Raw genomic sequence first — 14386 nt, 5'->3', positions numbered from 1 at the left:
CCTCACATAGAAATGATTTTACTTCTACATGTCTTCCATGGTGTCATGTTGTAAACCTCCTAAACACACACAAAAAAATTCACTTTAAAAAGCAGATTCATTTTAGGTGAAAGTAAGTAAAAAAGGCATATCCTAAACCATAGTTTACCAATTTTAACTCTGGCCCAAAGGACACCACCAAAAGATTATACTTAAGTTTTCATGACCCATTCCCTTCATCAGAAAAGAAATACCTACCCCATCCACCCATGAGCAGCCAAACTCCTTTCTCTTCTGTTTGGGGTAGTCCGTGGTAACTTAGATGTCATTGTCGAGGACTATAACCTCTTGATGGCAGAAACCACAGTGACATAATTGTCACAAAACCATAACTTGGAAATCACTGTTCTGTGTATCTGTCATCTTTCCTCTATGAAAGCCACATGGCTTTTCTCTGTCAGGCCCCTGATACCACATGCTAAGCTCATGGCAAATAATACTTCATTTACTTCCCACAGCAGCCCTAGAATTAAGTACTACACCTCAAGAAGCTTTAAGTCACTTGCCCAAGCTCATACAGTTAGTATGCGTCAAGGCCAGACTTGAAACAGACTCAACTTCCCAGCTCACACTACTTATGATCAGGATATATATCACATCTCTACTATGTTTTCTTAGAGTTCACTTGGCCCACTCAGTTTTGCTGACTTTCTCCTGTTCATATTTCATCTCAAATGTCACTTCTCCTGGCCTTGACATCTTTGAGTAGCATCACTCTCTTCCTTGAAGTATTCATCACAATCTGCTCTCATTCAATTCATTATTTGTTGATTTGTTGGCCTGTCCCACTTGGAACACAAGCTCTGTGTGAGCACGTTCCTCAACCGTTCTGGTAACAGTGGTGTTCTTAGTGCCTAGAACAGCACCTGGCCCTGGGAGGCATGTAGTAAATACCTGATGAATATTTTCTAAATTAATTTTGTTGTATCTGGGACATGCTCATATGCATACTAACTGATACCTATTTCCCAGTTATTATCTGTGGAATGCTGAATAGAATCAAAGTAGAAATTGAAGCACTGAAGGCTAAGAGTGGCTCAGAACTCTTAGGCCCTTGACTAAAGCTGTTAGCAGTAGACATCAAAGATCCAGGTTTCAGAAGGCCTGAGTGTCTCAGTTGTGACCTGCATAAGACTCAATGTACAATTTAGGCTTAACTGTTATGAGAAGTTTGCAATGTTTGCATGAGCTCTGGAGCTTAGGTTTTTAATTGTGTTCCAAGAAGCTACAGGGTTCTAGAGAGGTAATTCAGAATCCTCCATGGGGAAAGAGAAATGACCATGGAATGTAAGTGGAAAGATTTCAGACTCCCACTTCCTCTCAACTAGGGAATCTCTATTTTATTATAGTCAGTTGAATGAATAGTGTCACCAAAATTCATGTCCACCCAGAACCTCAGAACGTTACTTTATTTTGAAATAGTCTTTGTAGATTGAATTAGTTAATCTGATGAGTCCCCAAATCTAACTACAGTAGACCCTTGGTATCCGTGGGTATGTAGTTCCAAGGAGACCACCACTGAGGAAAAGCCATTCGTGCTCAGCATGTACAGAGTTTAGTACTCTATAATAATTCAAATTTGCCTACACCATACATAGGTATAATAGGTCTGAATATCCATCACTTGAAACCACATGGAACAGGCCACATTACTGCCACAAAAGTTACTGTTGTACACATTAATGCTGTTCACCAGAAACTAGATCTTATTTCATCCTCTTTATCTCAAATACCGCAGATACTTGATTCTTTTTTTCCCAGAAATTCATTCAACTTCTGCTAAAGACATGCCACCTTTCAACAAATACAAATTTTCACTGTATTGCTTCAATTAAGCACATTGATTTTTACCTTGCTTTTAGGCACCATTTGCTTTTTCACACAATGAAGGGCAGAGAAACACTCTACAGATCACACAACAATTTAAACACAACTGACAATAGAACGGGACTGACTGAGAACTTCTCCATATCAACTGACCTGCATAATGAGTGTACAGGAATTTAAAATCTTTGTTTTTGAAATTTCTTTTGATTTTTTTATTTATTCAATATCTTGACCATGCTTAATCAAACAATATGTAATCAATCCATGAATAAGGTGCTGTACAAATGTCTCTATATAAAAAGGAGAGGACACACAGAGGAGAGCACTTACATGAACATGAAGACAGGTATGGGGGTGATGCATCTATAAGCCAAGAAACACCAAAGATTCTGGCAACCAACCAAAGCTAGGAAGGAAGCATAGAACAGACTCCCTTGGAGCCTCCAGGAGGAATTTGGCACTGCCACTGCTTTGGTTTTGGATTTATGGCCTCCAGAACTGTAAGAGAATATGTCTCTCTCGTGTTATGCCACCCCTCTTGTGGCAATTTGTTACGGAAGCTCTAGGAAACTAATAATGGATTTGCATGTAAGATGCAATTTGTAAATACATTTCATTTATTTTTTAAATGAAAACTGCATTGGAGTAGCTCCCTCTTTTTACCCTATGGGCCATACCCCTGTACTCCATGCCTGCTATCCTAAGTACCATACCTGGGGTTGGCTAATATGAGGTCAAAAAATTGCCTCCCCTATGGGTCTGGTCTTGCTGGCAACACCAAGTTACCCACGACCTCCCTGCTGCCTCCCTACAAAAGCTTCCCAAATTACTCTCGTGATAAGAACTCCAGAGGGCCTTTTCAGTTATTTTTGGGTCATGGAGTTGGGTACCTCGTAGGCCAACTTTGACCAGCAGCCGGAATAGAGGCAGGAGGATGTCGTAGTCAGGAGACTCAGTCCTCACAGTGTCCACCAGGGTCTGCAGAAGGGCTTCACTGCCGCCCTTGCTAATCATGTAATGAATCCTCTTGTCCGTGCCTGGGGGGAAACCGGAAAAAGATAAGCCACAAATAATAACCCTCACTTTTCTTAAAGAAGAACTCAGGCCTAACAGCTAGAGACAAAGCAGGTTGGTTCATTTCACCCCAGAAACAAAAGTTAGGTGGTTGTTGAAACAACCTATGTTTAAGTTGTGCTACCTGGTGAAGAGAGGGAGGTTTGAAATGGGAAAATAGTGATTTAAGAACCTAGAGCCACCTATAGCCTACAGCCACCATAACAAATGAAGGCTAGAATCCCTGGGATCCTGTTGAGTCATCAGCGATATGTGTACATGTATGAACATTTTCATAAACAGGCACAAAAGCTTTCCTATCATCATATACTTAATATCCTCCTGCCATAGGTTTACATTATTAGTAACAGGGACTGGGGTAATGATTTATCTAGAATAATTTTAAACACAGTATGATTTTCTATTGCAGGCCTTTAGCCACTGGTAGGAGAAAAACATGTGGACCAACTGGAGTAATCCCTTGAGAAACAAACAAATGTCCAATCAGTCTAGTTAGGGACTTTTGAAGAGTCTAGACTAAGAATGAAGTTTTGGTCCTTCTACCTGAGAACACTTTTGAACAAGGGCCTCCTCTACCTTGCCCAAGGACAAAATCAAAAGCAGTGATTACATTGCAACTAGGTAAAGCTCCTGGATAGCTTAACCAAGATGACTAGCAAGGTGTGATATGATCAAAGAAGATCCTCCAATTTTCAACCTAATAAAAAATAGCAACCTCCATCAAAAAAGAAGAAAGAACACGGGAGAAGGAGGAAAAGAAGGAAAGTAGGAAGAGAGAGAGGGAGGGAGGGAAGATAATTACCACCTGAATCAGAGAGATAATACCAAGCTTTCATTTCAGACACCTCTGGACAACTGAAGACAAGTGACTTTACCTACAGAGGGAACTCAGTCAAAAGTCTGTAGGGAAGTTGCCCTGGCAGTAGAGAATAGTACAGCCAGGGAAAAGACCCTAAATATGATGGGATCCCTAAGCTCCAGCTTTGGTGTGGCATTCATTCTTGGTATTACCTTTGTGCTATTTTTTTCTAATGTAATGCAATTGGAACACATAGAAATGCAAATGGAGTGAACTTGGACTATCCAAGAACTTCAGCAGGAACTTGAGCTAATAAAAACAGGCTCCAGTGAACTCAGTTGATCCCAAAGCATTCAGCTCTGTCACCTTACCTCTGACCTTACCAAAATTCAAAGTCCAACTCCTACTTTATCTTCTGGTCTCCACTTAACATATGTAAGGAAGCTCCCCAAGTGAGCCACAAAGGAAGGGAGCAAAGGGAGGATAAAGGCACAATGGCTGAGGGCAACCCTTCCTAAGGGGAGTACCATAGACCCCTTGTATCCTTGGCCTTACAGACGAGAAACTATATAATAGCCATTCAGCATCTAATTGGCCTCTAGAAGAACCCAAATAGAATCATTCCAGTCCATCCCATGACTAATTACCTCAAAGGAAAACCTGGGCTAGTGATTCTGTCCCTCACAAGAAACCTGAGCTGGAGACTCACAGATTGCTAGAACTGACCACAGCCATATGGCCCCACATCCACCATACAATTACAAGAAAGCATAGCCTACTTACCAACAGAAAGCAGATCTCCAAGGACCTGAAGAATGGCCAGAATGGATGCCTTATCAGAGGAGCTCTGCAATGAGAACACAGGCAGTCATCTTAAAGGAAGGATGCAAGAGGAAGGAGGTAGTGTGGTCAGGAATGCACATGAAAGAGGAAGCAGAGCTGTGCTTTCTTCTACTAAGAAATACCCCATATAGAGAAAGAATGGACACGGGGGCCCTCCTTAAATAATGAGTGGACTCACTGAGACATGGGTTTCAGAGGCTATATGCTTCCATATTTAGTCTTCAAGACTCCTCTTTAGGGACCTGTCTTACAGTAGCCACAACAAGCTTCATAAGAAAATAAGTAATGATAATTGATAGAAATAGCAAAGAAAAGGGAGCTTCATGGGCCAATGTAGCCCAGACTTCAGGTAATTTAGAGGACTTGTGTTATTTTGTAATGCAGGACACAGAAAAAACAGAAGTCCACCAACGTGTTGTGAGGCAAATACTGCCTTGGCAAACGCAGATATATTTTCTCACAAGAAACCCAGGGTAATGCCAAATCATGGCGTTGCTCTTCAGGATCCTTGTAATGATTGATACTATACCCCTTGTTATACAGGGAGAATTCTGAGTTCAGAGGATAAGAGGACTTGCTGAGTTCCCTGAGACAATCCATATAGCAGACCCAGAAGTGCAACCCAGTCTAGGTTCCCAAATTCAGACTAGCAGTGTTTGCATTGTAACATTTTTCTGGTATGTTATTTAGGGCATATTCTTAATCTTCCCATGAGTAAGACTCACAGTCATCTGCTTCAAAGGCTTTAGTAACTCTCCATTATGTTTAGGATAAAGACATAGCTCATTAATATGCTTTCCAAAGTTCTTCACAACCTTGTTCTACTGAAGTCTCCAACTTCATTATCCATTTCAACATTCCTGCCCCAAATACACATTCCAGCAATGTGGAACCACTTGTAGTTTCCTGACCAACCAGGCCATTCCTTGCTCTTCACCTTTGATCATACCCTTCCACTTCTTGGTGACTCTCTCTGTCACCCTGGTCAATACTGACTCATCTTCAAGTGCATCATAGCCCCCATGGGATCTCCATTCCACAAACAAATGGAGTCCAGGATCCCTTCTGTCTCCCCATGACTCTGGGCTCAGTTCTGACAGTGCACTTACCATACAGTGTAGGCACCAGGGTACAATCTTGCTTCCTAGATACTAAAATCTTTAAAGAAGGGATTAAGTTTTGTGTATATCTATATCCCCAGTGCTTGACACAAGGACTATTCCAGAGAAAATGTGCAATAAGCATTAGTTGAATGAAACCAAATTGAACCCAAAAGAATCATGGAATCTAATAAACCTCATACCTTTCAGGAAGTCATACTTCAATAATTAATATTTTTGGCAGTACTGGGGTTTGAATTAAGGTCCTCATGCTTGCAAGGTTGATGTTTTACCACTTGAGTCATGCTGCCAGCCCTAGAAAGTCATACTTCAAAACCCATCCAGGGCTACTTACTTCAGCACAAAATTTCAGGGTCTCAAAAAAAATAGTAATCAAAATACATATCTTCATACTATATTTTTGCAAATCAAAATTAGTGCAAAAAAAATATGATGGACAAAATACCAAACTGAACTCACTACCTCCTATACTGGGTAGATGAGGCCCCTGGGATGCCCAAGCACTTGGCATCTGTATTTCCCCAGGAAGACTTGGTGTACTCACACTACTGTTGACCTAACAAGGGGAATCTCAGCATATGCTATCCTAATGTCCCTCATCATACTGTACATACATGTATACAACTTGGTGCCTTTCCCCTCACTAGTCTGCCAGAAGATGGAAACAGGAACCAAAAAGCATCCCTGAAACTGACCTATCTGGGGAAGCTGCATAACTCTAGCCCTTTGAAAGTGGACACAAAGATGGTACACAGTAGAAAAACAAAGTTCTTGTTTCCCTGATCAATAATGACATTTATGAATCAATTATAAGCACACCCCATCTTTCTCTGAAGAAAAAGGGAGATAAGTCCTTTTGTAACATTGTGAAAATGTTGAGCAGTTTTTAAAATGCTGGATTCATTCCTTAATTTTGAATGAGCAAGGAAAATAAGAGAGGAAATGGAAAGGTGAGAAAAAGAGGAAAGAGAAAAAGTAATAAGGTAGAAACTTATTGAAGGGGAATAAAGGATCCAAATTTCATTTCCTTTCATTCAATTATTCATGCATTCATTCCACAAACATCCACTGGAAATCATCTGTGTTCTAGTCACCAAGCTAGGCAGTGAAGATACAAATTGATCAAAACACAATCTGCCATCATGGGATTCCAGGCCTGGCTGAGGTGTACACAGCTGGCAGATGGTCAGGACCCAGGATAGCCATGCCTGTGGCAAAAATACGCACAAATGCTGGGATTGGGAGAATCCAGGAAAGGAGCCTTTAACCCAGGCAGGTCCATGAGTGATGATGAGTCAGAGAAACCAAGTAGAAAGGGAGAGAAAAGATGTCCTAGCAATGTGGTGCCCCATGTGCTCAGAGGGACACATGACAGCATGATAACATTAGGGGATGAATTCTACACCCCAGGTGATCAGACTGAATAAAGCAAATGGTGAAAGGAATTGTGAGTTTCTTGTGAACAAGAACTAGGTCTTATTAGTCTCTATATTCGCATCTCCTAAGATATAGTAGACAATCCACATATTTTACTGAATTGATTCCTCCAGCTAAGGAATTGCCTGCTTTATTACAATGCCCACTAATTCTCCCCAAGAACAGCATTGTCTTATTTGCTTTGGTTGTATCTGGCAGCAGGGATGTGGAGCTAGCCATCTGGTGTGCATTAAATCACAAGTCCCACGTCATTTTGACCTGTGGCTGACAATGTAGGATGCACACACATTAGCCTTTACTCCTTTGTCACCTCACAATTTTTTTTGCTTTGAAGACAGAACAGTCCAGTGCTGATGGAGGGTATGGGTCTCTCCCCTCTACCCAGAGAATGGACCATGATCTATCTCTTCTAGTCTTTCTTTTTTCCTGGGTTTTGTGTGATTTGTTTAAAGGTGTGTATGAGCCCAGATCAGGAAAAGAAATCCTGAGTAGAAGTCTGTTGAGGGATTGTGAAAATTTAACAAAAAATTGCTTATTTTTGGACAATGCTGTATAGACATGAACTTGGATCCAAGGTGACATTGTTAAGCCACCAAATGAACTCTATGGAACCAAGTACCTGTGGACTTTCAGGTAAATGAAATACCTATCCTCACTTTAAAAAAAAAAAAGCCACTATAAGTTGAGCAGTTTGTTACTGGATTTAGCTGTGACAGCTAAAAAAAAAAAAGGAAATTTTACACCTTTATGAGCCCTCTTTCTAAGCACTATGGTTTTCATAGAAAAGAAATTAGTTTCACAAACTATAGGTCAACCCAGAAACCCCAGCCATGCCAAAGAAACAAGTAGAACAGAATCTTCATACAGATGCTAAGTTTGTAATGGTCTCACTCAGCTCTAAGCCAGAATACACCAGCACAATATTGTTTTTCTCTAAGTGAAAATTATGGCTATCAGTGGAGAAAAAAATGCCCCACAAAATCTCAACTGGCATTAATTTATTCACTGCTATATTTACCAATAAATATTTTACACTATTTAGAAGAATAACACAAAGCCGTTATCTCACCCACAGTAATAATAAATGAGCAATTAAGAAAGCAGGATGTGATGTGCCTCGATTTTCCTTTAATGATCCTTTTAAATGAATCATTGAGTAATCCCCTGTTAAGACTTTCCTATAAAAAATGGATCTGCCAAGCTTTCAGAGAGAGGCAGGCAGTTGGAAGAACAAACAGTGTCTTTCACAGACTGTGGGGTTTTGAATTGCAATTTTCACATGCACTGTTTCAAATTTGTTGCTCCCTTGCTTTTTAAATCTTCTATGTTTCCCTGTTGCCTTTTTCCTGAGTGCTTGTCACAGTATGAAAATAAGACCTTTCACATCTCTCATCTTTCAGGCTCACTTCCAGCCCCTCCCTCCACCTCAGTACTGAACATTCCCACACATAGGACCAGTTACTGTGCCTAAGGTCATCATTGGTACCTGAGACTTCAAGGATTTGCTCATCCTGATGCAGTTGCTTGAGTCACTGGGACTTGAACTCAGGACATTGTGCTAGCTAGGCAGGCTTTTAGTTGTTTTTCAGGCAGGGTCTCACTTTTGGCGAAGGCCAGCCTTGGACAGCAATCCTCCTACCTGTTACCTCCTGCATAGCTGGGATTGCAAACACATGATAATACACTTAACTCTCTCCTCTCTTTTTGAAGCACGTTTCGGTTCCCAGCTCCAGCTCCAGCTCTTAGCTATCTTTTACCCACAATGGCCACACATGAGGCACTGCACAATTCCAAGGGGTACCATTCACAAAAACTGTGCCATGATAGGCACCCCATCAAGTGGTACAATGCCTGGCCTTGCCAAGAGCAGGTCAATTATTTACCAAGCATTTATTTCCCAACAACACTTGTACGTACCTTTAATTAGAATTCTTACTAGATCCTGGTTATTTTCTTACCTCCTCATTCTGGTTGTTACTCCATGGGTAACAACTACTCTAAAACTTAAAGGCTTAAAACAATAATAGACTTTTTATTATATCTCTTGGTTTTATGGATAGGTAACTGGGATAGGACTTGGCTGGAAGAGTCTCCTGCTTACCATGGTGTCAACTGAGGTCATAAAATGACACTCACCTGGCAGGTGTACTGGTCTGCAGGGTCCATGATGGTTTCACTCACAAATTTTGAACTGTGGCAGTGATGGCTGGAGCATTGGGCTCCCCTTGGACTATTAACCAGAATGGCCCTATATGTCCTTTTCAGCATGACAGTCTTAAGGTACTTGAATTTCTAACATGGCATCTGGGTTCCCCTAGGACAAGCATTCTAAGAGAACTAAGTAGAAGCCCCTAGACTTCTTTTGACTTTGCCTCAGAAGACAAAATGTTGCTCCTTGATGCAATGTATAGGTTAATCAAGTCACTAATGCCATCCCCTATTCAAATGGATAGTAATTAGTCTCCACCCCTCAACTGGAGGAGTAGAAAAGAATTTGCAGCAATTTTAACTCCCCACATCCCGTTTAGACCATGAGCTCCTCTAGAGGAAGAATTTTGACTCATTCCTTTTAGTATTGCAAGAACCTAGCATGGGGCCTTGCACAGGGTAGGCATTCAGGTATGTATGGAATGGGATGGGAAGGGATGAAATGTTAACTTAATATCTGCCTGCGCTTTGCTATCCTGTTCTCTTCAATACCAACATTCACCTTAAACTATGTCACATGAGAATGCTGTTTCAGAAATATCACAGGGCAAGCCAGGAATAGTGGCTCATAGCTACCCAGGAGGCATAAATAGGAGGATTGTGACCCAAGCCACCCAGGCAAAAACACGAGACCCCATACTGAAAAAATAACTAAAGTAAAAAAGGGCATGGCCCAAGTGGTAGCGCCCTTGCCTAGCTAGTGCAAGGCTCTGAATTCAAACCCTAACACTGTCAGAAAAATTAAAAGAAAAAAAATGAAAGAAATATACTAGGTTCACAGCTTAACATACCAATTTAGCAAGCAAATAGAGAAGGCCTAGTATGTGCCAGGCACCGTCAATATCATCACAGTTTCAAAATGGAGAGAAATAAAGCATCCTGTATCCTTTAATTTTCTTCACAAATTTTTCCCCAATTTTACTGAACTGGGAAAAGACAGTCTACTCCCTTCCCGCTGTGATTTCAGGGAGAACCCCCTGATATCCCACAGGAATAGAGTGCGTAAACTCTGCTATTCTGTTCCCACAGATTGAAAGAATGAGCCCATGAATTTCTAATTCTTGGTCTCTAAAGAATAAGACAGAACCTCTTCCAAACTCATGAGCCAAGAGCACAGGACACAGTTCATAGCCCAAGAAAACCATATTGGCCAAAATAAATTTGTTCTTCCAGTCATGCAGTTTGAACACTCACTAGAGATGGTCCATTGGTTAAATAAAAGACATTATTAAATTTGGAGCTAGTAAATGAATGACTGAAGGCAATGCTAATCACAAACTTCAATTACTAGAAATGGTTATAACACCAAAAACGGTGACCGGCCTTTCTCTGTTTTACACAAAAGGAAACAGGGAATAACTATATCACTACAAATTTAGTTTAGGTAGAAGAGAAAAAATTCATGGCAAGGTTGAAATGAGAGAGAGAAGAAGGGTGGGGGGAGGTTTTAAGAGTAGGGACAGAAAAATCTAATAAAATAAAACAGCATTTGCTTCAGTATGATGGAGTTATGTTAGAAATAGTTGGGGGGGAGACGTTTGTTATAATTACAGAAGCTGGGTGATGGGGGTGTGGTTTTGTAAAAAATATTACAAATAAAGTAAATGATACATAATGTATTCTGACTGGAATGTCTTAGATGGATCCTTTAAAATAAATAAACTCACTAGGATCTTTCTCATTGTTCCCCAAAATTTGACAAATGTCCCAATCATATCTTGGGTCTTAACTAATAGTTAAGGATATCCACAATCATCCTTCTAGTTAAAAAGGATGCCCATGGTCCATCACAGGATAAGGTGGAATGTGGTCCACTTTCTACTTGGTGGGTATTAATTGAGTACTTTCTAAGTACCAGGCCCCGTGCTGGGACTACCATGGGGCACATAAATATACACAGTCCCTCTTCTCACCATGGGGGTGGGAATATTATTCAGAGCCACCTGTAAAACTGCAACTGGGGATAAGGGTCTATGCAAGCATAAGCTAGAGTTGTTTGACACGAATCAGGAAAGGGTTCTCTTAAGAAATTACAAGCTGAGAATTTATTAAAGGGTAAGTAAGAATTGACTAACTAGCAGAAGATGGAAAGGAAGAATGCTCCAGGCAAAATAGGACCAAAGGGGAGGGAGGTTAGTGTGCAAATTCCTATGGCCAGTGGAAGCATGACAAAATTGAAGGCTATAATGAACCTCAGTGAGGCTGGCAGAGAAAGGGATGGAGAAGAAGGAGGAAGGAAGCAAGAGAGGAAGAGAAAGAGAGAGAAGAGGTGGTTAAAAGGTTGTCCTTTGAGGGCTGGTGGAGTGGCTCAAGTGGTAGAGCACCTGCCTAGTAAGCATGAGGCCCTGAGTTCAAACTCTAGTTTTGCCAAATACAAAAAAAAAGATACACTTTTAATTTAAACAGACTTTAAATCTCACAAGGCTATGGATATTAGCTTAATTTCTGTACTTATAATATTGGACTAATAATTGCTCCTACCTTGTAGGTATAATTGGGTTAGAAATATCTTAACAGATGTAAAAATGCTTAGTTCACTGCCTCAGTCACAATGCATGATCAATAAAATATTAGTAAATAAACTGTGCCACGAGCATGGTAGAAAACAGTTGAATGATCTGAAAATAGGTTTGAACATCCTGAGATACATCTTCCTGGATCAATTTCCATCCAGGTCATGATGCTCCCAAATGAGCAGAATGCTGATAAGGAGGAGTGGGGGGAAGATAAACAGACAAAGGGGGTGAGGGCGTATCCTCTGGCAGACACGATTTGGAATCCTGTATTTTATCAACAACATGCAGCATACTTGTTGCCACTCAGTAAATGGTAAAGTCCCCCGGTCATAATAATAATAATGAGAGCAATCAACAGCACCATATCCCGGGACGATTCTCTGATTTGTTTTAAATGACAATCATTGGAAAGCAGGCTCCATCTCTATTCTAGGGAGGCTGTGATGTTTCACAAAAGCATAGTTGACAAAGTACAGAACAAAATGTGCAAGTTAAAATTAAGGACTACTGAAAAGAAGTGCCAAAATGTTTTCAGCTTTTCTGGAGGGTATCTAAACACAGCAAGTAAATACCACTTCCAGGTACCTATCACCCAGGGCCCAACACCAAGGTTGAGGAAGTGAGTTGCCCCATTCTTGCTTCAACCAGCAGTTATCACTTGCTGCCTTGCTTATCTCTGGCTCTACCACCTCCAAAATATACATGAACAAATAAAAGCATCCATGACATGGGGCGCAGTTCTGCCTCACGGAGGCCACTGAACCAATCACATCTCAGATACCTTCATCCCAAAGACACTGAGAAGATGCGCTTTGGCCAGGCCCTTTACCCAGTTAATTCTTAGCATGCTAACACATGTTCACTGTTCTAACACAGAGTTATGATGCAGGAAGTGTGACTCCTGTCATCTCATAGGTATTGAACCACTTGGGTACTCTAAATTAGCAGATAATTCTTAACCCAACCCACAGAGCTGTTTTTCAGAAAGTTCTGTACAATTTGAGGGTTAAGAAACAGGCATCCAGGGGCCAGGCATGGAGGCAATGGTGCCTATAATCCCAGTTACTCAGGAGGCAGAGGTAGGAGGATAACCATCCAAGTCAGGCCCAGGCAACAGCGTGAGACCCTATCTAAAAACAAACTTAAGGATAAAGGGTGAGGGTATAGCTCAAATGGTACAGAACTTGCATAGCAAGCATGAGGCCCTGAATTCAAAAAATAAAAAAGAATAAGCACCAGGACATGAATTGGCATCCCAGATAGTCAACAATATCATGATTATTTCCACGTGAATATCTACTGCGTTTCAAATATCGTTTACGGCTTATTCCTCAAAACAAAATCCTCATCTTGCAGTTTAGGTGACATTGTTCCTAATATGCTGATGAGGAAACTGAAGCCAAAAGAAGCTGAATGATTTGCTCATAAAGAAGACTCACCTTTCTTATTTTGTGAACTGAGTTTTGTAACCTGGCAAGTTTGAGAAAAAAGAAAAAGTTTCAGGCATTTTTAATACCCAAATTAGTGTTTCTTTCATGAATACATTTAAAATGTAGAGTCCAAACTGAGAATTTTTAAATATATCCACAAATACTTTGTCATGCCTACTACCAATGAGTGGATTCTATAATCCCTACTTTTGAATCTTGGCCAGTTTTAGTAACTCTGGCAGGCTCCAAACAAAGCACCACTGCTTAAATTTCAAGGTCTAGTTATAAAAGCAATGCATTTTGAAGGTTAAGAGTAAGCATCAGGCTACTCGGATATGGACATCTAAAGCCCCCTGTTTCCACATAAGAGGACAAACTACCCTATGGTGGCCATGCTCTAAGGAAGCCCAGGCCATGTGAAAAGACCTATATGGTATTAAGACCCAAATATCAGTTAAGCTATCAGCTGGGTTGGGACCAATTGTCATCAACCATCAACCAAAAGAGTGAGCATTCTTGGATGTCCAGAACAATGGAGGCTTCCAATAGCAACTTTGATAGCAACCACACAAAGGTAACAACCAAAAGCTGCTTTTCTGAGTCTCTTCCAAATGCCTGACCCATAAATTGTGACAAAAAATAAGATGGTTTTTACAAGCCACTGACATTGAGATTCTAGCCCACTCCTGAAACAAAATACTAATAATAATGATTATAATACTAGTCTCACTCATATTACTTGGAGGACTACAACCACTAACAGGATTCTTACCTAAATGGAGAATCATCAACGAACTCACAAAAACCAACCTAATCAATAGTATCAACTATTATAGCCATACTAGCCCTATTAAATCTTTACTTCTACATAAGATTAATTTACTCAGCTACCCTGACCCTCTTTCCAATTACCAATACCATAAAAACTAAGTGATATTACCACTGTTGCACAGCAACATTGACCAGAATGCAAACCAATCTCAACAGCAGATCAATAAAGAGCATTGAAACATTGATTTCTAAAAACTAGATTATCTAGGTCAGACATCTAAAATCCACAATCTAGATTGCACTGAATTTTTCCCTAACTCA

At 40.5% G+C, this 14386-nt stretch overlaps 1 protein-coding gene across 2 annotated transcripts in view; it reads right to left on the bottom strand.

The window, feature by feature from the left end:
* Window positions 1-14386, bottom strand: part of Agbl1 (AGBL carboxypeptidase 1) — a 780759-nt gene that overhangs the window by 727468 nt on the left and 38905 nt on the right. For both annotated transcript variants that reach the window (XM_074061490.1, XM_074061492.1), the window contains exons 2-3: window positions 4523-4586; window positions 2757-2903 (exon numbers count right to left, since the gene is read on the bottom strand). In XM_074061490.1, the coding sequence (XP_073917591.1) occupies window positions 2757-2903; window positions 4523-4586 (211 nt within the window). The remainder of the gene's footprint in view (window positions 1-2756; window positions 2904-4522; window positions 4587-14386) is intronic.

This window comes from Castor canadensis, chromosome 19 (genome assembly GCF_047511655.1).
Source record: "Castor canadensis chromosome 19, mCasCan1.hap1v2, whole genome shotgun sequence".
In the NCBI taxonomy this organism is placed as follows: Eukaryota; Metazoa; Chordata; class Mammalia; order Rodentia; family Castoridae; genus Castor; species Castor canadensis.
This window is presented reverse-complemented; position numbering and strand designations above follow the sequence as displayed.